This window comes from Echiichthys vipera (assembly GCF_963691815.1).
Source record: "Echiichthys vipera genome assembly, chromosome: 9".
NCBI classification, from domain to species: domain Eukaryota; kingdom Metazoa; phylum Chordata; class Actinopteri; order Perciformes; family Trachinidae; genus Echiichthys; species Echiichthys vipera.
Genome location: NC_139834.1, coordinates 26,237,444 through 26,263,289, shown reverse-complemented (window position 1 = coordinate 26,263,289; position 25,846 = coordinate 26,237,444). Strand labels below are relative to the sequence as shown.

At 40.9% G+C, this 25,846-nt stretch overlaps 1 protein-coding gene across 12 annotated transcripts; it reads right to left on the bottom strand.

Annotated features, from left to right (window-relative positions):
• ralgapb (Ral GTPase activating protein non-catalytic subunit beta) lies at positions 1 to 22,281 on the bottom strand. Of its 12 annotated transcripts, none has more exons than XM_083920252.1 (31): positions 22,145 to 22,281; positions 20,000 to 20,220; positions 16,810 to 17,012; positions 16,445 to 16,611; positions 16,162 to 16,348; positions 15,708 to 15,839; positions 15,358 to 15,536; positions 14,204 to 14,355; positions 13,759 to 13,996; positions 12,064 to 12,265; positions 11,787 to 11,954; positions 11,519 to 11,633; positions 11,165 to 11,312; positions 10,948 to 11,012; positions 10,688 to 10,832; positions 9,657 to 9,793; positions 8,573 to 8,755; positions 8,237 to 8,385; positions 6,704 to 6,891; positions 6,448 to 6,551; positions 6,157 to 6,312; positions 5,918 to 5,983; positions 5,382 to 5,591; positions 5,005 to 5,163; positions 4,710 to 4,878; positions 4,450 to 4,572; positions 4,221 to 4,357; positions 3,989 to 4,097; positions 3,692 to 3,770; positions 2,697 to 2,845; positions 1 to 2,259 (listed from the first exon to the last, which is right to left on the bottom strand). In XM_083920252.1, exons 2-31 carry the CDS (start codon positions 20,174 to 20,176, stop codon positions 2,066 to 2,068), a joined length of 4,590 nt encoding a protein of 1,529 aa, XP_083776378.1. In that variant the 5' UTR covers positions 20,177 to 20,220; positions 22,145 to 22,281; the 3' UTR covers positions 1 to 2,065. The 12 variants fall into 12 exon arrangements, with proteins under 12 accessions (XP_083776378.1, XP_083776382.1, XP_083776383.1 ...); XM_083920256.1 differs by having other exon boundaries at positions 6,157 to 6,309; XM_083920257.1 differs by having other exon boundaries at positions 9,663 to 9,793.
• Positions 22,282 to 25,846: the final 3,565 nt, after the last annotated feature.

Genomic DNA, 25,846 nt, shown 5'->3' with positions numbered 1-25,846 from the left:
TTAAAATGTCAATAATAGTTTTAATTGATGCGTTACATTCAATACCCATTGTGATGCTCCCACACATAAATGCATACAAACATAACTTTTCACGCCATCTCAAATGAGGAATGCAACAGACAACTTGTAAATGCCTTACGCTATCATATATTTACATATCATCCTCTGCTTCTGTACATGGCAACTCTTTAAATATGATCGAGGGGAGTAACATAGGATACAATGTGTGTCTGATTGTATGTAGTTCATTTGACGCATATTTAATGTACTTTTTCCTTCCAAAAAAATGCACGTGCATAAAGCACTTTCATAAAAAGTGAGTCACAATTAGACATGATAGGTTTAAAACGCCACAGCTCCTCTTCTTCTTCATTCATATTTCACGAGATAAAATTCTTCCTTCAGCAGGGTTTTCTTTTTAAAATGCACAAAAGTACAAAAGGGACATGTACGGTAACCAAAGAGAATAGAATAATCATAAAATGTGCTCAGTGCATTAAGACTTTCCGATATAACAAAGAAACGAGAGGTGTTTGCCCTGCTCCATCGCTGTGATAAATAGATTCACATTGTTACAGGCAGACAGTGAGCGGGCTGGAAGCCAAACCAAAGTACAGTGAGTAAACAAAAGTGAAATGAATTGTAAAAGAAACAAAGAAGAAAAAAAAACGTGTGAAGGCAAAACTGCACATTTGTGTTATCCAAACTCAATTTCTTTAACCTGTTAAATATGCTCTTTCTGGGTTAAGAATAAAAAAAATCAGCCAAAATTCAAGCTGAGTTTAATGCCGTTAGCTACGTTAAGTGTTTTGGCCTTTAATTACATCAACATTGATTCGTTCGTAGGAGCAAGACACTTGAACTGTGCTGTAGTTCTGTTTGGTACGGCAGACACGTCCGACCTAAAATGTCTCTGTGGTCATTTCATGTTAGCCCTGCGAACATCAAGTGTGAACTCCAGGAACTGTGTAACGACTCTTATTATCAGTAAACTCCAACGTTACCAAGCATTAAACCACTTCTAGGGTTATGACTGAGAAAATTCATCAATCTTTAAATGCCATGCATTTCCGGAGAGGGGGGGGTTTAGGGGTCAGTATGACTCCTTGTAGTGTAAATGGTTTGACTGGCTTAACGAGCATACATGTGGCTACGTATGACGTATACACACACGCACAAACACGCATACGAACAGTGCAGTGGCTGTTGTGAGATGGGATGACTTTCAGACTGGCACAGAGACAGTGCAGGTGTCAAAAACTGACATCTACATACAGTAAAACAATGTAGGAGTCCTTTCAAATAAAAAATATAAAACAGCGACATCTGTGTGCTCAGTCAGGTGCTGCGATGGCCTAATGTGTGTTTGCACAAGGAAGACTTTATCAGGTGTCCGCATGTTTGTAGATGACAATTTGCTGTAAAACTGGATTGTGTGTTAATGCTGTCAATTCATTATTTGTCCTTTTGAATCAGCATGGAGGTACATTACAAAATATTTTATGACAATTACATGTTTAGCTCCTTGGCAATTATCCAACCGGAAATGTTTTGATTTAAAACAAAAGCAGATATGCACATCTGGATTTTGGACACTCTGTATTAACCAAACAATCATGAAATTCACTCATATCACAGGGTTTAGGGGACACACTTTTTACAATTTCAAAAAGGCCAACAGTGTAACTATTGTATTGCAGTTAATGATGAGCAGAAACTCTTTTGCCACAAAGCATGAACCTACATGAGGAGAGAGACAGTCACTGTTGAGCTGCAGCCATTCGAATCCTCATTGAGTGGCTGCGACATAGAAATGCAGCTTTTTCCACCTTGGCATGGTTTTTGACACTTTGCTCTCTGAGTCAAAGGCAGACAGTGTTGATATATGTATTCATATAAATAACAAAACAGTACAGTATAAATATAAAGATTCTGTGTGTGTGTGTGTGTGTGTGTGTGTGTGTATGTGTGTATGCACAGTGGTGTATGAGTATAGGACAAGCGAGTGTGTCTGTGTGTGTTGTTGTGTGCACTTGTGAGCCAGTGTTAGGACAGGGCAGGGGGGTTAGAGGTGAGGCTTTCCCTCCCCCACCTCGTAGAAGAGCGAGGTGTAAAACTCCGGCTCCAGTTGCTTGTTGCGATAACGCTGGACAATCTCAGTTATTTTCTGCTTCCGCCTCACGTGAGGCGGGTTGTACAAGTCACTTTCCAGACGCTTCCGTCGGCACACGTTGATGACCGTTTGGCGCACAAGAAACCCTGAGAGGAGGATATAAACACAGGAGCTCATCAGGACCAACTACTCAGACAGGACAGGTTTGAGACTGTGTACAGGAATTTCATAAAATTGATGAATCCATAACAACTGATGAACCATGAAAACGTAAAGCCACAGCACCTTTTAATGAGATAAAGGTGGTGAAGAATAAAAAGGTGTCTCCAGGACCCCATTTTGCCATGATGACACACAAACACAGACTCACAAGGTTAAAACAATACTAGTGTTTCTGTTGCGTCTGGTAAAAAGTTTTGTGTGCATATTATTATTCCAGTAAGCTCATAATGATCTTAATAGATTCCCTTTGGAAACCCTGCTACTGTATGCATTAAGGCTGTTTGCCTCTGTTCTTGCTGATGAGGGAAAATCGTATGGTCGGTGGTTATAAACCATATGAGGGAACTATATGAGCCATTACCTAGTGCTCTGCGGCTGACCACCATGCCGTCCACCAGGGGTATCACCATGCCAAATTTACCCACGGCTCCATGCAGCCGGATCCTGAAGAGTCCTGTCTTCAGAGGGTGGATGAAGATTAGAGGAACGTCCTTCTCTAATAACCCTGACCTGCAGCAGGAACAATTCAAATAAAACATAGAGGAAGATGTTGGTGATTTGCAACAACCTAGAACAATAAATTAATACAGTATTTGAGGAAGAGTGAAAGGATACAATACAAAACACAATTAAAAGGAGCAAATATATGGATAAATACCTAATTTATACTTTACAGCAATTGTAAATTCAAAAAATAGCTTCTTTCTTTGCTTTGAAAATACAAAAAGTTGCCAATCATCAATTATCTTTCAAGGGACCCAGCCCCTCCAAACATTAGTTATGAAGGATTGTCATGGTGTATCATATAATTCACCTCCAGACAACACCTGCTCAAAAGTGGCACTGTTATTTAGTTAAATGTAAGCCATTTAAATCAGTTTGGGGCTTGTGGTCTGTGGCTTCTGGTCAATCTACCCACAGTCCTAACAATGAAGCTACTGAATAGCATGCTAGTACAACCTTAAAAAAGGCAGTGCAAGCAAACAAAAATATTGATTATTTTTAACAAAAACAGATTTTTTACTTTGTCACTTTAGATTTGTAGCCATCGTCACAGCTCTGCCACAGTTCCTTTTCTCTGCCTGCTTTTGCAAACCGCAGTTGTACTTCCTGTTCTGCACCGTTTGTGTTTGTTAGTGTTAGTGCTGTTTGTTATCCTGCATGTGAGTGCACATGTTGTGTTATCCTGCATGTGAGAGCACATATTGTGTTATCCTGCATGTGAGAGCACATGTTGTTTTACAGAATTGTTTTGGGGATTTTTGTCTTAATATTTGCACCTGACTAAAACCAATTCAGAAACCATGCACTCGTCGTACTGGCAGCAAAGTGTTTTGAGTGTAAACTTCTCAATACCTGCAGGAAGTGCTGTTGCTCATGCTAGCTTCCAAGCCCGTGCTGGTTTCCGCCAAGAGATCAGTCAAAGGGAAGTTCTCTAAAAAACACAAAAACAACGACATTCATGGACCTCGATCCGTCGGTCACATACTTAAGAAAAACATTTTGACAGCCTTCTTTCAGGTGACAGAGACAGAGTACTTTTTACTCAAATATTTTTTGTAGAGTAACTTACTGATTGAAAAAATAGGAAATTCTAGAAAAAATTGAATATCATCTCAAATGACAGCTGCAGTATAAAGAGTATGTGCCTACCGATATCATCAAAGCGCTCCACCCAGACCACAAACACCTTTGTCTCAGGACCCAGGGGTGGGAAAGACTTCCCGGTTGATGACCTCTTTGTCTTTACCAAAGGACTCAGCTACAAAAATAGCACAACACAGTGATTTTAGGCAAAGGCTAAATAAAACATTTATGAATCCTAATCAGTCCTGTTAGCATACAGATCCAATATACTAACACACTAACATAAGTTGAACTTAACCTTTTTGGCAGACTCCAGGTTTTCAGAATGGTTGGGGAACAGCTCAAGTGTGAGATTGGGTTGTTTGTGTAAACCTGGCATGATGTCTGCGTTAGTGTCTGCCTCCACTGTGGAGTCACTGTGCACTGATGACTCCTCTGCGAAACAACAAAGAACAACCCTGAATCCCTCACTGGGTTTTCATCATACACAATATGTAACACTTCATTTTCAAGGTAGTAATACTGACCGGAACTTTCTGTTAAAGATGGAACAACGAAGGCAATCTCTGTCAGAGCATCAGCGTAATATAAAACCTTCTTCTCCCCGTTGAACACCGAACCTCCTGTGTCCTCAGGAGTAGCTGCATCCTCTACAGTGGACAATAAAATCAAAAGTTTAATACTGACTTAGTTACCACTAATATCCAACATGTACACAAATAACAGAAGACATGATGTGCATTAAGTCTTCCTCAGATCTAATGCAGTAGTTGGCGTAGTAGATTACCTGTTTGTTGTATATCATTGCTGTCGGAGCAGGAGTTGAGGGACCAGCTGGTATCTAGGTGCCCCGTCCACCCTGGATGGCGTCCCACGTCCACAGGCCAGCCCAAGGACAGCAGGAACTCCAAAAAGTGGGGCTGGACACTGGACGATGACTCCACATTTCGAAGGATCTGATCATCACAAGCACAAGAACATATACATTCGGATTCATTCCAATTGTAATACAACCCAAACCTGTCAATCATTATACTGTATAGTGTTTTATCCATTACAGAATCTGTTATGAGTTCCCTCACCTCAGGGCTGCTCTTCTGTCCAGCCCTCACATAGAAAACAAAGACGGTGTCAAACGGTCGGCAGGGAAGCAGGTCTAGGTAGCTGATGTCATCAAAGAAACCTGGCAAGGATGACTCCAGGCCAATCAGATGAGGAGGTAGACGACTGTTGTTGGGCTCCTATCAATAATTAATTTAATTAATATACAAACATTTGAAATTAACCATATTAAAATACAATAAAGTATATATTGTTAATACTTTATACATGACTTAAACAGAATCAAGAAGAAAGGGTACCAATTAAAAGCAAGCCTGAGGACTTTCATAAAATATTTGACGAATGTTTGCAGCAGATTTTCTCGTCGGCCAAGATCAGAGAAATTATGTTTACCAACCTTGAGCGCCTCCAGAGACAGAAACCCAAAGTGGGACAGGAAGAGGCGTGCTGTCTGGAACTCCTGCGAGGGTGGAGGAGGTTTGCAGTCGGTCTGTGGGTCAGGGTAAAGCTTGGACTTCCAGGTTTCCTCGCTGTGCCTCTCCAAGGCGTTCTCATACTCTATCTGCTTTGTCATCAGAACACGAAGCTTGTCATGCTGAACTTCCAGCTGAAAAGACAAAGAGGGAGGGGCATTTTTAAGACAATCGTAAGAGGCTGTGGACTGGATGGCATTTGAGTGTATGAATTCAGCATTAACCCACAAAGACCCAGTTCCACAGTCCAAATACGGAGCTGTCACCTCCGAACGTCGATGAGAAAAGAATCATCAGTGTGCTTTTTTTAGACTGTGATTTGGATTAAAAGCTATTAATGATTGAAAGGGTATTGCATTGGATTGTCATTTAAGATCATATGTTTTCCACCAAACCAGATGATTTGAGCTTTTTTTCCAATAGACACCCAAGTGAAAATTTCATCACTCCAACAACTCACGTGCAAGTAATTACTCATCAGTGTATTTGTAGCTCTCGTATCATCCTGCCAGCCCATACAACACACCTGAGTTTGTATGATAACAAATTATATGAGTGATTTATTTACAGCATGAATAGAACATTCAAGCCATGACAACAAGCAATCTTGTCTTAGCTTGTGCCACAAGTAGAATAATTGAATATGTAATTAGTCACAATGTGGATCAATGACAAGTTTCAGCAGGAAGCCGATCTCACCTCTTTACTGACAATGTCATCCAAGTCAGGAATACTGACGTCGGCTTTGACAAGAGGTATCTTATCCACCTCTTCGGGGAAGGGCCTCTGCTTGACGTTGTATTTGATACCGACACCATTGTTGGGCGTTGGGCGACCCTCAGGAACAAACACCTGCTGTAGAAGGAGAGAATTAGACAGAAAGGGAGCAGAGTTGTGTTATCAACTAAACAGAGGAGGAGGTTTTACAAAAGAAAAAATTGAGCATTTTGTTTAAAAAAAACAGCTTAGTGAACAACAGTGTGATCTCACCCTCTGATTGGCCCGAGCTCCTCTGGGTTGGTGGAAGAGCTGCATGGTCCAGGCATGTCTGCCGGCCGTCCCTCGGATCAAAACTGTCACTGATGGACTAGGGTCTGTGAGGACAGAGATGCTGTTGGTAAGTGATTTTACTTTTCTTGTTCTGGTACATGGCAGGTGATTAAAAATGAACCACGTAACACAGGAAATATCCTGAATATCTCAATAAACTGGCATTGCATCAAGGGATGGATGGTAAGCTACTGACTCTGCTCATTGCCGAGAGGTTGCTCCAACATGGCGAGGATGACCGAGTTTTCCAGGACAAAGTAGCGGAAGTTGCTGGCTCCTGTGGCACTGAGTCTGGCATAGCGAATCAGGGTGTCTTCATTCAGCAGGCTGCAGGTGGAGGCAGGCCCGCTGGGAGAAGGGAAGGCCCCCAACACCTGCATGATACTGGGGAACACCAAAGCAAACTAGGTCAATAGGGATAGCACTTTTTACTTCCTAATGGTCTGTGTGCTGTGTGGAGGTAGCAGAAAATAGGGAAAATAGGTCATTGTATCAGCAGAGAAATAGAATAAATACATAATTTAGTACAAAGATATAAATGGGGCCGGGAATCGAGGACCGGTTCCAGTTGAGAACTGGTAACAAATTGGAATTGGAATGGGTATTATATGCCTCTGAGCTTATCAATTCCTTTTAACAGTGCCGGTATTTTTTTTTGACAGTTCACTGCACAACAAAAGACATCATTTACATTTACATTGTGTTCAGACTCAGATAATAAAACGGTTGCACTGATGCTTAAAATATTTTCCACACATAACGCTGTTTAGGCATCAATAAGGGAATTAATAAAGATTGGATCAATGAGCAGAATCGATACCGACATTGGTATAAATAGATTCACCACTCATCCCATCACTAGATATGAAGTCTAACCAAGTAAAACAACAACCTATTTTTAGAGTCAAAAATAATGTAAAAGTGATATTCAAATGTATTGCTTAAAGACTTATTTGTTGAAAGAAAGATACAAGACTTTTTGGACATATCCAGAGATCCTTTCCTATCCTTTAGCCTGCCAGCCTCTGGCGAGGGGCGGCTCTCTGGTAACGTTTGCTCGCAAGTTAGCCGACAGACGAGGTAAGCAGAATGAAAGGAAAAGGGTTCTGCGTGAAACTGTTGTTAGGCTTGTGATTTAAATGTTTTTCTTTTGTTTTTCCTGGGATGCCAGTTAACCAATGCTCAAACAAAAGTTAATCTATTGTGTGACTGGCTGTCTGGGTCATCACGAGCAGCTCTGTCTGCTACAGCTTGCAGGATATTTACTGTATAAAGCAACATTAGCAGTGGCTTTCTACAATAGACATTTGTTTACAAGCTTGTCTACAGCAACTGTGAAAATCAAGATAAGTGTCTATGCTGGTAGATAACAAGGAGACATCACAGCTGGAAAGCTAGCTATTTGCTGTGGTTCCAACTTTCTTGTTTGTGTCACAACAAGGCTGTCTAGATGTCAGCATGACACAAATGATGGAACGGTAATGGTTACTGTTTTAAGAAAATGAATTGCAAAATGTTGTGAGTGGCTAACAGCAGGCCTTGTATTTATACAGATAAGACACCAACAAATATGAAATGTATTTTCTTTTCTCAAAAAATGTCCCAGGACATGTAATATCAGAGCAGCCTAGGTTTAAAGATGCAGGTTGAAAGGTGTCACACAGAATATTAACTATATTAACAAAATGTAGTTTCAGATCCATGCTGTAGAAACTTTGGGTAATCTCACCAGGACAAAGTCGCCTCAGCAGCGTCCTTCACCCTCATTGAAGCTGGGTTGTGTTCCTTCTCCCCTTTATGTCGGACTTCCTGTTCCTGTCGGGACTTGCTGCCAGAGATTCCCAGCTCAACAATCTCCAGTACTTCTACCAAACAATCCTGATCCAAAAGAAAAGGATAAGGGACAGAAATCTCAGAGCAGGAGTGCACATTTTCTTTCCACATATCTGAGAAAAATGACACGGTAACCAATTTTCTGTATGTACTTGGTAGAAGTTTTATTTGACCACTTTTTATCACTCTCAACCAAACAACATATCTGAGGGGATGTTTAATTCAGTCTTACCTTCTCATCCAGCATGTCAGGGTGTTCAGTGAGCCATACACAGAGGAACTGGAAGGCAGCTACAATCATGGAGTGGAGGTCTCGGGACTGAAGAGGAGCTGGACGGCTACACTGGTACACAATGTACCCACATATAGAGCTGACGGCACGTTTACGGTCTGCAGAGTCCACTCCCACCTTTACCTGGTTGCGAGAAAAATTACAGGAAATATATTACATCCGCTACATCTAAATTTCTTCATTTCATGCCCTTTTGAAAAGTTATTGTAGGTGTTGGTGCACAAGTGATTTACTGTTTTACTCAATTTCGACACATTGGATTATTTGTCTTTCCTAAGTCAAGTTACAGCATTAACTATGCTACTAACTAGCATTTATGTAAGTTTAAATGACCTTATGTGACCTCAGTCTTACCATGGCCTCTTCTCTCTCTATTCCTCAGCACTCAGATTTCAGGTCCCAGATATTTACAGTTTTATAGCAAATTGCTGTCTATTGTAATAACGTGACCTTATTTAGAAACTAGCACATCTCTTAGCAGATGTGCTAGTTAACTGGGACTAGCTGTACAGCCATTACCAGGCAAAGAAACTGCAGGCTCTATCAAGGCACTCGTTCTTTGTGGTACTGTGTTGACAGTTTGATGAACATTGAAATTTTGTCTTAGAAGTCGACATGAAACACCTGACAGCACCATCAGGTGTGCTCACAGTGAGGCTAGACGGTCTCATTTGGGCAGTAGGTGCACTAGTAAACTTGGACCAGGGGTTAAGATCAAGTTAACATGCTATAACCAGTTAATATCAGGCCAAGTTTTCATGGCAACAGTCACAGACTTTAAGTAAACCTCATTTCTTGAATCTGCTTTTTTCTGTAAGCCTTGGTCTCGTAGCAGAAATTCCAGGATTTACCTTCAAAACTACTTCTAAAGTCATAGAGTGTTGTGTGTTGTTGCAATGCAACAGCTTCTTTTGGTTGAGATGTGGGTGAACTGAAAGGCGTACAATAGTCTCACCCTGGCCAGGCTAGCTAGTAATGATTGTAGATTGTTACACTGAGTCTCTGTGGTGTTTGGACATTGTACCTTTACCTTGGCAAGCCCAGCCAGCAGCTCCAGGGCAGCCAGTGAAATGCTCATGTCTTGCCTCCATTGGGAGTTGAGTCTTTGAGTGACCAGGTGGATGCTGCGCACCAGCAGTCCTGCCGCCGTATCTGGAAGAGCTAGACCATATAACACCCCGAAATACCAAACACCGCAAAGAATAGAGCAAAGCAGGATTCAGCCAACACAGCTAAGTTATACAGGAACACAGCAAAAACGTCCTGGATACACAGTTACATGTATCAGTTACAGTCACATGCAGTAGAGTATAGTTTTTAGTCAGTACAGCACACAAGATTCAGGGAGACTGAAATATAGATAGTAAATAAACTGCAGAGGAATAGGGCTGAGTGATCGTGAAATTGATAAATGACTTGGTCATTCTGATAAAAGAAATACTTAATATTTAACATACATATACATAAATACACTGCTGTTGTCTGGGTTATAATAATAAATAATCAATTGCTTACACATTAAAGGATTTAATCTCAAAAGCTGAAACTGATGTTTATTATTTTCTAAATTGATGAGTAAAAAAATCTAAAATCATGCTGAATTGGCTACATTGTGTGTAACAACTGTCTCCCTTTAATGAGACGGTCATTATCAATTAATTTAGTCAAGCATCCCTCAGTCCTACTGAGGAAAAGACAAAATCTCTGAAATGCTTTTGATTAGACAACATTGTTGCAACCAATCAATTAGAGTAAAAAAATGTAAACAGCAGGATATCGATATGTTGTTCAACAGCACAGCATCACAGCAAAAAACTTTGGTATCACCTACAAAGACATTTTACCCAACGCTTCTTAACTCTGCATACCACTTTAACCATGTTAGCTATAAAGAACAAATATATTAGTTCAATAAGTTACATGTTTTGCTTCAGCAAGCAGGTACAGATGACATGAAAGAATATTCCAGCAAGCCTGTTATTCAAAATGTGACCCAAGCTGACACCACTGTGTTAATTCAGCAAGCCCACGGAGTGCAGCAGGTGTTTGTCTTACCATAATCTCGAAGCAGGGCCTGGGAAGGACGCTCGGAGTCTGGGCTGGTGGCCTCAGTGCTTCCCCCGCTGGTGAAGCTAATGCCACTGTTGGTACGGCTGTGACTCTGACTTCTCACAGTCATGTGGCTCCCATCTACACTCCCCTACGGCCACAAAACACAGCAATCTTGATGTCCAGTCCATCACTTAACAACTGCTTCTAACATAATAACATGTTAATCGTTCATCAGTAGATAACAACCGTGATCTCAGCCTTACCGTTTCAGTCTGTGCACCTATGGACTCCAACAGTGCTGAGTCTTGAACAATATTTAGCATTGCACCTGAGAGGGGACAGGTGGACGATAACTAAATAATACATATAATAATAGACTTTATAGCCATCCAAAAATGGTTTAAGTCAGCAAAAATACTACTCAAGTTATATGGAGAGGCACAATAAATGGATATAAGATATCAAGAAGCCAGTAAATACCCAGGATGAGCTGTGTGTTGGTGGGGTCAGTCTCGGTCTGAAGTGCTCCTATGAGGACGTTGACAAGACGTAGCCTCAGGGACAGGAAAGACACAGGCTGGTCATGAGGCCACCCATCCTCCTCATTGAACTTTCCTTCCAACAGAACCTAAAGCAGAACATCAACATGGTTAGGAACCCAGTGTACCTGTTTTTAACTAGAAGTGGCTATATGGTAGAGAAAATGTTTCAACCAGATTTCACACGATCTCAGGAAGATAAATAAATAAATGATTCAATTCAAACTGCAAACCCAGAAACATACTAGATGCTGCACTTAAAATGAATAAAATACACAGATACCAAAGCTGTTACCTCTGATTTGATGTTGCCAAAATGATGCGGCAGTGGCAGCATGGCAAGCAGGATGTTAATTGAGGCTCTCCTCAGGTCGGTAGGATTTACATATATCTTGAATTTGGAGAGCTCCCTGTTAAGAGTAAAACAAATCGTATGAGACTAAAAATAGAATATTCCTTAAACCCTCTGAAGAGAAATCTCACTTAAATGCTGTGGTCTGAGAATGTTACCCAATAAATAAAATAGGCTAACTACGTGGTAGCTATTCCAGAACCGTTCTAACCTGTCTGGTACAATCGTCTCCAGGGCAGCTATGAAGTAGGGCACCACTACATTGATCCCCTTCAGGTCAGTACAGAAGAGAGAGGAAGAGTTGAGAATGATTGAAGCCAGAACTGGTCTGCAGATAAAATCGGAGATCTGGAGACCCTGAATCAGGACCATGTAGAACCTGCAGAAAGAAGAGGTATATGTATAAATTTGCAGTTTAAAATCTTAAAACCACATGCCCACCACTTGAATCAGAATGAAGCATCATAATAAAAACTTGACTACATTACCTGGACAGGTAAACAGGCAGAATATCTTCCCCAGTTTTCTTGCTACAGAAGATGCGGCAGAGAGTCCCGCAGGCCTCAGCTCGTCCTGCCTCGTAGCTCTCGGGGAACTCGTTAGCATCAAACATGGGGTTGGAAACCATGGAATCGGTGGACATTTGGGAACCCTTCCTTCTCAGCTCCAGACCTACTTGAGTGGCTATCGCTGTAGAGAGTATGAAGAGACAGAGAATGAAAGGACCCTGAATTGTAAAGCGGTCATTAGTATACATGCATGTATGAGAAACAGGCAAACATAGACATGTAGCTACTATATGCACAATACAATAAAAAGGAAACAGTAACATTTAGAAAATAAAAGCACCATAAAGCAGACATTAAATTGCTATCACAACAAGAGAGAACAAAGACTTCAATGACTGCAAACACACTCTCACATCATTTTAAAGCATTCAAAAGGGAACTCTGACACAAAGAGTTTGCCATAGAACGTCTCCGTATCACTGTCACAAAGCATGACCAAGTGTAGTGTGCTGGTAATAAATTGTCTTCAGCTGCAAGACCACAGAACAAAATCCCTGTGTCAGCTCCCTCGCTGTTGCAATTATATGACTGTCACTCCAGGTACAGAACATTCACTTCATGCATTGAGGCACCAAACCAATAAAATCGAAAACTCAAGTGAACTGACAATACAAAAGGAAATTATATGAAACAAAACATTAATGTTGAACTTGAGGGGGGTCAGAAACTAAATAACAAGGATTAGTGTGACCCAAAGGAAAGAGAAAATGAGAACTTAAAAGAGGGTGGCGTTGTCACAAACTGGCAACGCTATGGTCGAGACAGGTGGTCAGTTGGTGAAACCCATTCCGTCACCTTGGAAGAAACACTGAGAGAATGCTGGTGAGCTTTTATATATGACGAGCATTGGGGACAGAAAACAATGGTGATAATGGTGATGATCATGAGGAACTCAACTAAAAAGCAGGAAGATTTGTCAAGAAACGCAAGTGAGGAAAAAAAAGCTGCTGTTCCTACTTACAAGATTTATAAGAAAGGAGAATTTGGATAAAAGAGGCTGCAAGATAACAGAAATAGTGGAGAGACACAAAATCAAAGCAGATCCAGTATTTTGGGATCAATTCATATCAGGCATGAATTGGGGTTTTTTTTGTTCTCCTCAATACATGACCTTTAACCCATTACAACTCTTTAACATTAATCAGACATGGTAGACACGTGCAGGACACTACACCAAAAAGAGAAAAATAAATGGAGAGCCAATGATGAGCCAAATTCTTTTTCAAATACTAAGTACTGTATGTGCTGTCACTGACTCTTCTAGCGATGATTTCACTAATAGAATGGCTGTATGAAGTCCTTAGCATATGGTTATAGTCTATATGCAGTTTGAGCCCGTTTTAAATAGTTGGTAGATGTAAATGGATTAGAATCAGATGGAAATCTCCTACCAGGCCACTTCTAACCAAGCCCTCCATACACAGAAAGGTACAAAGAAGTCTCAGAGAAAATGGTGAAAAAAGGAAAGGATATCCCAACGACATACAGTCAAAAATAACACGGACACCAAAAACACAGATAACTCCACAGAAACACGTACTAATGAACAGCAACAAAACACCCGCCTGCCCATGCATAAACTGAAACGCTATGAACCATCGCCCCACTTCTTACCGGTCATGCTGGGGTCTCGGCTGAGGCCGCTGTGCAGCTTACAGTGGACCAGTGCAGCATCAAAAAGCCACTGGCCGAACAGATTAAGGATGCTGTTGACCTTTGGCCGTGCCGGTGCCGGCAGCGGCCGAGTCTCCCAACTGCTCTGGTTGGGGCTGGAGAGCAGCGTCGGGGAGGACGAAGTTTGCTGCTGCTGCTGCTGCTGCTGGGATGCTTTGGTTGGCTGACTACCACTGCCCTGGGGGGACGGGGTACGGGGGGGGATATCGGATTAGTCTGCTGACATGACTAGTGTAACTAACAGTTCACACACAGAAAAGATTAGATATTTCTTCACTTAAATAGGACAAAACAATATGGCAGGGGAGGTGATACACAATGACAAAACAACCGTTTTAAAACAGACTTTTATTAACTTAATATTATTTGTAAGGCTTAAACTTACAGTTGAACTTTTGCTTGTGGTTTTGGTGACCACTGTATGCCGTTGCTTGCGGCTGTGAGGGGGCGTGGTGTTGGTGATGGAGGGGGGCGGGGACATGCTCATTCTGTTGACTGGAGTGGGAGGGGCACTGTCAGCTCTGGGACGTGATATACCTGTTGACAGGAAGGTCAAATGAGCGCGGGACTAAAGTTAGAGATTTTCCCTCCATAGCAGGGAGTAAAAAAATTTCATTTTTCCAGCGGACAGAACATTTTAATGGTTAAATAATTGAATCATTTGAAGCCATTGTCCCATTCCTGATGTTATGAGATGAAAAAGAAAATGAAGTGGCTTCAGAGTCTGTCACTTGATCATAGACGGCATTCATTCGTAGACATGCAAAACAATGGTTAGATATGAATCAGCAATAATTGATATCCATCCATCTTGATTGACTTTTGGCCCCTTGTTGAAGATCTTGTAGGTTAATCTGAATGTCTGGAACATATAATTTTGCTACTGCACGACTAATCCCAGTTGTTAATATCATCACCACCGATAAATAGACTCCATCATATGCCCATCTCATTATACGATGTACCAGCTGATGTCTGTACCATGAGAGAGCCGCACTGGACAAAAAGAGAACACCCTCTCCCGTACATCTCTCTTTTCAACAGAGAAACCTACAGCGTAAAGAGAAAGATCACACTGACTTCAAATGTTTACATAGGTATTATTAACTGCCATCCTCCATCTTGATTTTACTCAGGAGAACCGCCCAGAGTAACAACTGAAATAATAAAACTCTTAAAAGAAATGAATGATAGGAATTGCTGTTAAACATTTAAACAACTTTTTATAGAATGTATTGTTCCTACCCCCCAGCACCCAATAAACACTGTTTATTACTTTTGTCAAAGCAACTTGTGCATGTACTGCAGGACAGCTTTGAAAATCAGTCAATGCAACAACAAACATCTGTTGAATGTGATGGGTTACCTTACTAAAGCAGGTAGCTGCCTAGAAGGTAGGAACGATACATTTAAATTTATAACATAACATCATGCATTGCAAAATGAGCAGGAATGTTCACATTTCGGAGTACTTTGTCTTAAAAGGTGCAAGAACACTCTCAAATGTTCCATGAGGGAGCTTTTCATTTTAACTCTTACCTAAGAAGGCATCCACTAAGCAGCTGATGCCCCTCATGGCCCTGAAGAAGATCTGGGGTAGCTGTTTCAAACACGGATGCAGCACCACTTCGTGAGGGATACCGCTGGAGTTGAGAAACTGTTCCTGAAACTTTGGAGTGGTGCTCACTATCGCAGGGTTGCTCAGGTCCACTGGGTTGCTAGACACAGAGAAACAAGCAAATTCATGGATTTAGTAAAAGCGTACAGATGCCGCTAAGGTTGATTTCCAATCTGAATGGTTGTCTGACATTTAATATTGTCAGCACTGTCAGTGAGGATTTTAGTAGAAGTAGAATACATAGAGAGGGGGAATATTTGATGGTACGCACCTGAGCATGTGGAGAAAACGATACCACGTTTGTGCCACACAGTCATTGTCCATCTCTAAAGGAATGAGGCTAGCATCTTCATCGGGAACTTTAAAAGGTGGAAAGGATGGTCCGTGGGTGAAGCGCAGGAGCCTGGATTGAATAGGTGAGACAGGAATGGACAAAATATCACACACGGCAGGGAGTGTGGACATTATTTCAATATTTTGCTACAATTACAACAAAAAAATATATATTTTAAACTCCAGAAGCTTCTACTATTTTGTTCAAAATGAGGTGAGCTTGTCCTCTCTGTGGATACAGGAGGTAAAGTTAGACAAACCAACCATCTTATTTTTTATCAAACAACTCAACAATACCTCAAGCATACACACAACTCACTGTCTGTGATAAACTGTTTTAAACCTTTTGCAGCACAAAGTCCAAGTTGAAGGTGAGTTGATGCCTTTCTAACCTGGAGGTCAGGGCACAGGCCACTCTGCTCCACTGCTCTACAACAGGAGGGTGGTGTCTCCAGTTGGCCAGCATCTCTCTTGCTGTCTTCCAATACGGTGGTGTGGGAAAGCAGCGTGCACATGCCAGTAGCCACACCTCAAACAGCACTGCCATCAACTTCTCTGCCAGTTTCTCTGCCACCCCGACTGAAATATATTAGGGATTATTAATGTTAGTAATCATCATTAATGACTAAGTTAATACAGCAAGAGGGGTTATGTCGGACAGGCCAGGGCATATACCTCCAACCGTGGGCGCGGCAAGTAATGTGTCGTTGATGCGTAGTAGGAAGAGTAACAGCACCTCCCAGGTTTCCCTCACCATGGAAACAGACTCTCGTGCCAATTTCTGGACTGCAGTCAGAACCTGCTGGCAAAGCCTGATGTGGTTCAGACTGTGTTGTTCCGGCCTGGAGGGAAAGATGGAGTGTTTGAAATGAGGGGAAATCAGAGAGAAAGTATAAAGAAAACAGCAGACAGTAAAAGTGATATCAGTAGTCAGGAATACATGTAGGGTGACTAACATCTGCAGACATGGTGCAAAAAAACAAATGTATACATTTAAATTTAAAAACCAAAAGGCTCACCTGGGAACATTTCTGACTTACCTTGGTACGAAGACATTGTAGAGATGTTTGAGGATGGTCTGGACGTACATATTGGGCTCCTTGACCACAGGCTGAGGCATTGATTCCCTGGGCGACACCAGGGCCATCATCCAGTCTGTGTACACATCTACACACAGCTTGACGGTGTCCCCCTCTAGGGGGAGTGTAAGGCCATAACACAGCACCTCCATGGTCCACTTTACCTGGGAATCAAACCGTTTTCATTTGTTTATGTGAATGTTTTAAAGTTATGACTTGTTGGTATATTTTGTAGCATTTCAAAATGTAACATGTTGCTGTCAAGGAGTCCTGTATCCTACTGATCTTAAAGTTGTACTCTTTTCATCTATGTAATTGTCTGTTAAGTTACTATCTATCAAATAGTGATTTAAAACAATGGTGATTGATCATTCCCTCCCTAGATCTACATAGGCCAACATGTTAGTGACGCTGCTGACAGCGGTTGGTTTGCCAGCCAAACTCCTTACCAACAGTTATGCTGCATTCACTTGTTATCGGAAATCGGGAGCTTTCAACCTCTGAGTCAGACTTATAGTAAGGGCAGAATTATAAGTGAGTACAACTTTAATAACCAAAAAAGATTCTTAGGAATGTAGGAAAACAGTCTGTGCAGGGAGCAAAGGAGGCGGAACATATTGGCAATCAAGGAAATAGTTACGAGACTGCACTGCACATGACACAGAGACAATGACAGCTCCCAAAACATATTTCATAAGTGTCATATTCTGCACCAGCTGCTATTCTTTTGACATAATATTGTTCTTTGAGGTCTGCCTGCACTATGTCAAGTAAGGAGGCATTTGTAGTTAAGCACATCTGATTTACTGTCTCATAACAAGGAGGCCAAAGGTTTTGGGAAAGACGATGATGGCAGTAACACCGATTCTGCAGTCAATGTTGCATTTGAACATTGGTGTAAATGTATTTTTTCATGCCCATAATCCTGATCCAAGTCCTTATATGTTCAGTATCTGTCAATACCAAGTCCAACCCAAGATTTTATTAAGTCCTACATATTACAGCTACATACTTAGCCTCAAGTCAGCCTTCATTAAAAACCTGCTTACCAGCCCTGCCTTAACGGTTTCCAGTTGTATGATATTCATGAAAATGGGAGTGTCAGGGTGGATTAGTAGCGTGGCAGGAAGGTTTGGCTAAGATTAATCCTCAGCATTAAGTAAAGTTCAAAGCCACAGCAGCATGTCAGATGTACGGTTCACCTGAAATATTGCTGAAATATTTTGAACCCAACAGAGCTCCTCTTAGGATTCTTTCCTGGCATGTGCTGTCATATTTTATTCTGCTCTTTGTAAGCTCTGTTTTAAAAGGAATTATATGAATAAAGTTACTATTATTATTACCATTAACTGGAACTGCTGGCTTGCTGTGAGCTCTGTGGTTCACTTGCTCAAAGAGGTGTGTGTAAGCAGAGGTTCCAGCGTTTTAGCAGAGCACAAGAGAGACTTTGACAGCTGGTTTAACAGCACCTTAGAAACAAAATAGGCTCAAAAATCTGATCTGGCTTTTTATAGCCAATACTGGTCTTTGAAAAACACTCTTGATCCTACAGAAGCTTTGGGACATCCTTATTAGACACATTCATATTGTTTATCACAGAATATTTGGTGTGTTTCTGAGGCTTTAAGATATGGAAAATAGCCATTTACATTTTTTTGCATAATCCATGCACAACCTGTAGAAAAAACCCACACACATGGGTGGATAGGTACCCAAACGGTGCTCACTTTTGTTAACATGGAAGGTGAAGTGAAGGGAGGGGTTAGTGTCTGGATTGTTTAAGCCCTAAGCCTCCTGCAGAGAAAGGAGAAGCTATGGCTGCAGCACTACCCCAGTCAATATATACTAGAGTAGCTATAACCAAAGATACTCCTGAGTAAAATACAGTCCGCTTGGGATTTGACCGATGGCATTTAAATGGACTTTGAGAGCAAGAGAACAAAGGACACTGAAGTCAAAAAGGTACATTTTTACCTCATAAGATCAATGTCAAGCATTACATCAGGGCAAAATAGGGGTCTACACTCAAACCATCATCACCACAGTGAAACATGGCAGTGGTAGCATCATCCCATGATTTCAAACGGCAGGAACTCGGAAACTAGTAAGGACTCATGGAATGATGAAGAAACCCAAATACAGATAAAGTCATTGAAAAAATCGTGCTCCACAGCGCATGCAAGCTCATGACACAATGACAAAAGGCAGAAACCCAGCAAAGCTCTGGTATCTGTCCAGCAGCAAAGCTAAATGCATGTTCTACGGAAACACTGAAAAGCTTCAGTGCTGATATAAAGTACAAGGAAGCAAGGGGGGGAACTGCCAGAATCTGTGTGTAAACCTGATAATGACACACTGAAGAGGAAGTACAACTGTAATGATGAATGTGCTTCTGCAAAGTACCGAAAGACTGGGTTTGAATATGTTTTTACATAAGATGGGGTTTTTTTGTTCTTTTTTTATACATTTCAAAACATATCTCATTTGTTATTATTGGGTATCATGTTAATCTAATCCAACTGAAACACTCGAAATATATAGAATTGAGGGGATGCAAATAGCACAGTACAGTTACTTTTGACCATACATACATTGGTTGACACAGATATATTTAGGTTAATATAGTGGTGCCCTCTGAACGTAGTGGGCAAGAGCCAGCAGCCACTGTATTCTTTCATTCTGACTTCTTACTGTATATGTTAATAGTCTCTAGTTGGTGGAGTTTACATATTGCACTTAAAACAACAGAAGCAATGTAGGAGCCTGAATACTGATCAAACCGCAGCATGTCATATCAAACAATGATCATGCTGGGAATTAATGTGAATTAATTTGTTATGGTGACACTAAGCAAACAACAAACATCAAACTTCAATTGAAGAAGTTAGATACCATGAGGTTTTATTAACCATAACCCTGTTGTATAGCCCAGCTTCTTAAGCAGCTTCACTACATGCTAAAATATCTAGTAATATTTTGACTTGAATTTCTCTAATGAAATGGTAAGCATGAAAATGCATGCCACATACGTTTTGAAGCTGACAGCCTCTGGTGATGGAACTGGTTAGCTTGGCTGACCAGCAAAGCATTAAAATACTTTCAAACATTGTATGGTGCATACACAGACCTAAGATACAACAGTGTTGCTCACCTCCTTGTCTGTCTTGAGGATATTCTCTGTGGCGACAGGGCTAACAGCTGTGCCCAAAGGCTTGACCACAGCATTTGCAACCTCCGTGCCCACTGTAGTGGGATAGCTGTGCAGAACACTGAGGTGGCCCTGGTCACTCTGCACCACCAACTGCAGCGAGCGCCACTCAGAATACATTCTGCGGATGTCTACTGCACTCTACTCACACCTCCTGCCTCCACCTGCAGACGCACAAATCCAGAAATGGCAAGTTAAGAAAACTATGAATAGGTTATGTTTACTTAGCTCGTATCTAGCACCAATATTTTGTCCTCTGTTGTGAAAATACTTCTCCAAAGCTGTCAATAAATAAATGGGTCTGAGCAATTGTTCTTTAATGGAATTGATATTGTGAAAAAACAATATTGAAATTTTGTGATAAGCACAGTAACTTTTTCGTTTTGGTTTTATAATCATTATAAAGGTTACCATATTACCACACAGTGCAATCAACATCAGCTAGATTATATATCCAAGGATTTCATACACTTGCGCAGCTATTGAGATAAAGTCTGGGTGATATGGAACAAGGGGTAGAAGAAGAAATGTTTACAATACAAAATGAAAACGTCTAATATTTACATTTTCTTTATCGTTTCAACAAAGAGCGCAGCTGAAATGCCTTACAGCAAACACCTTATAATCTTAATTTTGCACTGAAAATAAAATGAGAAAATACTCAGTACTTTTAAGTACTAAATCCATCCAAGAGTATACAAAATATACTTTACCATGTGGTTATTTCATATAGACTACCTATTTATTGAATCAGCAGAAAAAAATGCTTGATCATGATACATATTGCTATTGAATTAAAAAGATTTTGGGCATATCGCCCAGCCCTGTTAACCTTGCTGACAGAGAAACATACACACCTCTTACAGTGAGATATGCTTTTTGAAAATCACTTTGAACATGTCGACTATAAAAAAAGGTCCATCAAGCAGTATAACTTTAACTTGGATAACTGATTTACTCTTATCTTTTGAGGCTAGCTGGTGTATTTTGGTGGAGGTAGAGTGCATGATTAAATATATTACAGTTCAGAACAACACATAACCAAATAAAGAGCAGATGATAATCGTATAAAGCGGCGGTCTTTAAGGTTTTTTAGGCCAGGGACCCCTTAGCTAAAAGAGAGAGAAATCAGGGAATCCAAACTAAAAATGTATAAAATTGAGTTTCATATGAGCCTACACACACAGCTTTTATGGTGCATACAATACTAAGATATTACGATGATCATTATTAACATATTCCTATTATTTATACATCATATGTTAAGGATAATCATACATTTGGAGGGCACATTGAATCCTTGAGTGTATCTGCACATGCTACCTTGCAAATAAGTCAGTAAGCCTATCAAAGAGGTTGTGTAAATGTATTTATTTATTTTTTCATACATTTATCTTTGCCAATAACACGTTGCATTCCTGTTAATGAATATTTTCAGGCATATTTTGGAGAGAGTATCCCATAATTTGCGGACCCCCTGCTGTGGATCTCTGGTGTACTGAGTGTGAAGTCATGTTTATTGGTGTAGCGTTATTATCAGTCATAACATCAGTTTGTCGGTCCTGCCGTTACGTTCAACCCTTCCAAAGGTAATAAAAAGTATGACATTAAAAAGCATAAATGAAATAATATCTGGCTTTTTATGCCCTGTGAACTTAAAGGAAGCCGAGGACCACTTGTATCCTAAACATCGGGACCTGGAACAAGCCAAGAAATCCCAACCAGGAAACGGCTCTGAAAACGCTTAGCCTGCTAGCGTTAGCATCGACATCAAAACATCTTCCTCATCTTACTGGTGACATTAGCTGAAGTTAGCTGGCCTCTGTGTTACACGACTCTCTCGCTCTTACTAACACAAGAGGCTGTCGTTAATAAAACACAGCGGTTACGTGCGCTGACTTATCAGTTAGTTTTCTCAAACTACGTTGTAATAGTTGAACCGTCGCTAGCTACGTTAGCTTAGCTCATGTTCGTTGCGCTAGCTCCGCTCGTTGACATTAGCTGAGCTGGCTGTCATTCCGCTACGTAACTTTGCAAAGACGCTAACGTTTGCTCGCTGGCTAAGGAACCAAAAGGTTTTCCATTTACCTGGACGGACTGGAAATGTTGTCATAACAGAGCTCCGGAACTCGCAGTTTGTGCTTTCTATGTATCCTGGTCTAAACCATAACAGCGTCCATCTTCGCAATGTCAAGGCTTGAATATTGCAGCCTGCTGAGCTAACGGGAAACAGGATGCGTGTATTGTCGCCCCTACCGTGCTGCTACAGCAACTGCATGCTGCTCAACTCGTGCTGCCTTCAGGTGCTCCTGGTGAACTCTTTTTCATCGTTCCGGTGTTTGCGTGGTGTTCAGGGGCTCTGACAAAGGTCCCGGTGTTGTGCCGTATTCAGCACCCCTGCCGTGAAATGCACCCCCTCGCATTATAGGTGATATTCTGGATCAGAAGGTTGTTGTTTCGACCTATAGGAGTAGCTTATTTACAGGTAACCACATTAAAAGCACACACTTTTGAACCTTTGAATTGCAAGAAACTCTGGGATTATATTTAGGAAACGCTAAGTCAAATACATTCAACTTGCTCAAAAGATCCATTTAGTTCATTTTGTAATCATGGCTGCAGTATATTTGCACAGAACATACAAATAGGTGTTGTTTTGTGTTCGCTATTATCCAAGTTTGTGATTTTAAACGCTTTAAAATAGTTTAAAGGCTGTAAGTAACCAATGTTCTGACCGTTGTGGGTTACCTGTGGGCCTATATATATATATATATATATATATATATATATATATATATATATATATATATATATATATAGAAACTACTCCTATAGGTCACGGCAGGGCTGCTGAATACGGCACAACACCTGTTGGCAGGGGTTTTAAGTACATTTTTCTGGGCCAAGAGTCAGTGCGCCCATCAAGAAGCTGAAGAGTAGCCTACGACTTTGAGCTAAGATACTTGTGCTTTACTTGAGTATTTCCATTTTATGATACTAGAGGGACATGTGTTTTGCTCAATCACATTAACTTTACAGCTGTATTTAGGCTACTAGTATAATAAGGAGCTGAATAGCTCAGAATGAAATGATCACCTGTAGGATATAGCCACCAACCCCATCTACACTTAATGGCCAACACCAGAGGTGGATTAATGGTTATTTTGCCCAACCAGCTGCCATCATGTGGCCGGGTTCATGAGGTCAGTTTTGTTGTCAAATGATAGCGGAGCATGAAAAAGAAAAGCACAACGGCTGAACGAACAGCAGGACCGAGATCTACGAAAGAAAATTCCTAAATTGACAGAATTCTTTAAGGTTGTGGACTCTTCATCTGTTCTAGTTTTTTTTCTGATAAAGCATGATTAATAATGTGGGGGGCCCAAACAAACACTAGCCTAGGGTCCCCTGACCACCTTATTCCGCCACTGGCCAACATCCTCTGCCACCTGAGCCACAGCCACCCACATATACCATAGAAGATTGTATCCATGGTGCCCCAAACTTGATTGTTGAAAAGCTTGCCTGGTGATTGTAATGGTCTTTATAAGGCAACGGGATACAGCAAACACTCTTGGTATTTGATCCAGTATTCAGAGCTATGGGATGAAATTTTTGAAATGGAAATTATACATTTAACATATGTAATTCAGAAAAGACTGGCAAATTAAACTGTTTATTAAAAATGATAACTGACAATTACACCAGCTAACCAGTTGTAGGTGCTTTCATTCACCTGCAGGGGGAAGCCTTGACTTTCTATTATGTCACTAAGTTGCCAAACTCCTTGTAAACTGGTCATGCCAATGTGTTTTTTATTTGACCTATGTACAAAATATAAAAAAGACTTCACTACTGTAGTTTACAATATGTGCCAACCCACCACTTCATACAGATTGTATTCTGTAAGTTATTCATACCTTTCACCAAACTATGCAAAACTGGATGGTGAACCAAAATGCTGTGTTTTCCAGGATTTGGAAGAAATTATAAAGGTGAAAATAGAGTAAATAGCCTATTATTTTTCTGGATGATAGTAGTACCTATTGGGTACAGTTCTATTATGAAGCGATTTGAAGAGGGGGTTTGTTGGCTAAGTATTGCATTTTGAAAAGATTTGATAACTTGCCAGAGACAGATTTCTAAAAAGAATGGTATAAATTGAAGCCGCAGGAGCCAAGCTATGCTGTAGTCCCTGGTATGGGTCAAACTAAACTTAAATGCTGAATCCTATCTTTCCTAAAGTCTTTCATTAGACCCACTCTGCAAACAGTTTTTAGTAACCTGACTCGTCAGAGTGTTTGTTTCACAGAAGCATCTGAGAAGGCGCCATTGCAAAAAAAGCCTTCAGTGTCATTCTCTTCTTTTAAGGAAGGAAAACTGTCCATTTCTGATAAAACTAGTTTAGCATCCGAGCTAACCTCTTCAGGAGTTTTAAAAGAGTGGTCACCTCTTGTGTCATTGTCACCCCACGCTCCACCCTCCCACCTCAACTGCCAGTAGCTCCTCACAGGATGCTGAGTGACCGGATGCCTGACAAGTCGGATTTTCAAGATTCTCATGAGATATCAAAAGAAACAGTGGCTGTGTAAGGTAATGTTTTTGGAGCTCCCTGACAAAAGCCCCAGATCAGAGGCAAACTGGCGTTGGTTTTGATGTATCACATCAGCACTCGTAAATCTGGCTATAGGGCTATGTTTGAACGGTTCAAAGCTACATGCCGATGCCAGTGCTGGTGCCTCCCGCACATATTCCAGATATGTAGTAGGCGAAAATATCTGGGCCTGTCGAGGAGTCTGTTGGGAGCTACAGCCAATGAGAGTGCAAAACACAGGTTGAAGGGAAACCTGAGGAAGAGGTTGCATGCAACAGTAGGACTTTTATTCTATGTGTTGCATGTATTTGCAACACAATCTTAAGTTGTTGCACCTAAAGAAATCAGGCTGTTCATAGTAAAGTTTGTGATCAGGCACCGACAACACCCCCTAACCTTATCTTTTTTTCTGTGTTGTATCACTGCAAATCAGCCACCAACAACTTGGAGCGCTTGTTTCTGGCAGATATCCATTTTTGAAACAAAAAAAATCCTGTCATGCACATTTGTATTACCACATTTCCCTTGTCACTTCAATTCACTTCAATTCAATTTTATTTATAGTGTCAAATCATAACAAAAGTTATCTCAGGACACTTTACAGAGTAGGTAAAGACCACACTCAATGACTTATTTATGATAAACATAGACCCAACAATTCCTCTGTAGAGTACAGTGGCAACGAAAACCTTCCCTATAACAGGCAGGAACGTCAGACAGATCCAGCTCTGTGGAGGACGGACATCTGTCTGCACCGGTTGGGGAGGAAGAAAAGGAGAGAGAAAGAGAGAAAAGACACACAGATGGACAGAGAGAGACAGACAGACACACTTCCAGAGATGCAAGCAAAGCCTAACAGTAACTATAATAATTATAGACTTACACTAGATACACTTGTGTGTTTTTGTGATGCAACATAGTTTGGAGATCAGGGGTTCCTCCCGGTGAAAGATCTTGTAGTGTGTGACTGCCGCAGGTCTGTCATTTCGAAGGTCCTGCAGAGCCCCAGATATTATACAACTGTTTTCACTGGCTGAGTAGTACTCCTTACTCCTCATGACTTGTAGACTATCTTTGACAAGTAAAATCAGTGGAGTGCCCCTTTACAAAAGGCTATTCATCAGAATATGTAATATAATCTTAGTCCACAATGCTAGATTGTACTATAATAAAAAAAAAAAACTACAATTCGTATA

Excerpts from the sequence above, each read along its gene's own strand:
- ralgapb (XM_083920252.1), bottom strand. The coding sequence starts at position 20,176 with ATGTATTCTGAGTGGCGCTCGCTGCAGTTGGTGGTGCAGAGTGACCAG. Across the intron at positions 8,756-9,656 it reads CTGGGCTTGCCAAGGTAAAG|GTAAAGGTGGGAGTGGACTC; the intron begins GTACAATGTCCA and ends TCTCGCAACCAG. Across the intron at positions 4,358-4,449 it reads ATCTTTAACAGAAAGTTCCG|AGGAGTCATCAGTGCACAGT; the intron begins GTCAGTATTACT and ends GTTGTTTCGCAG.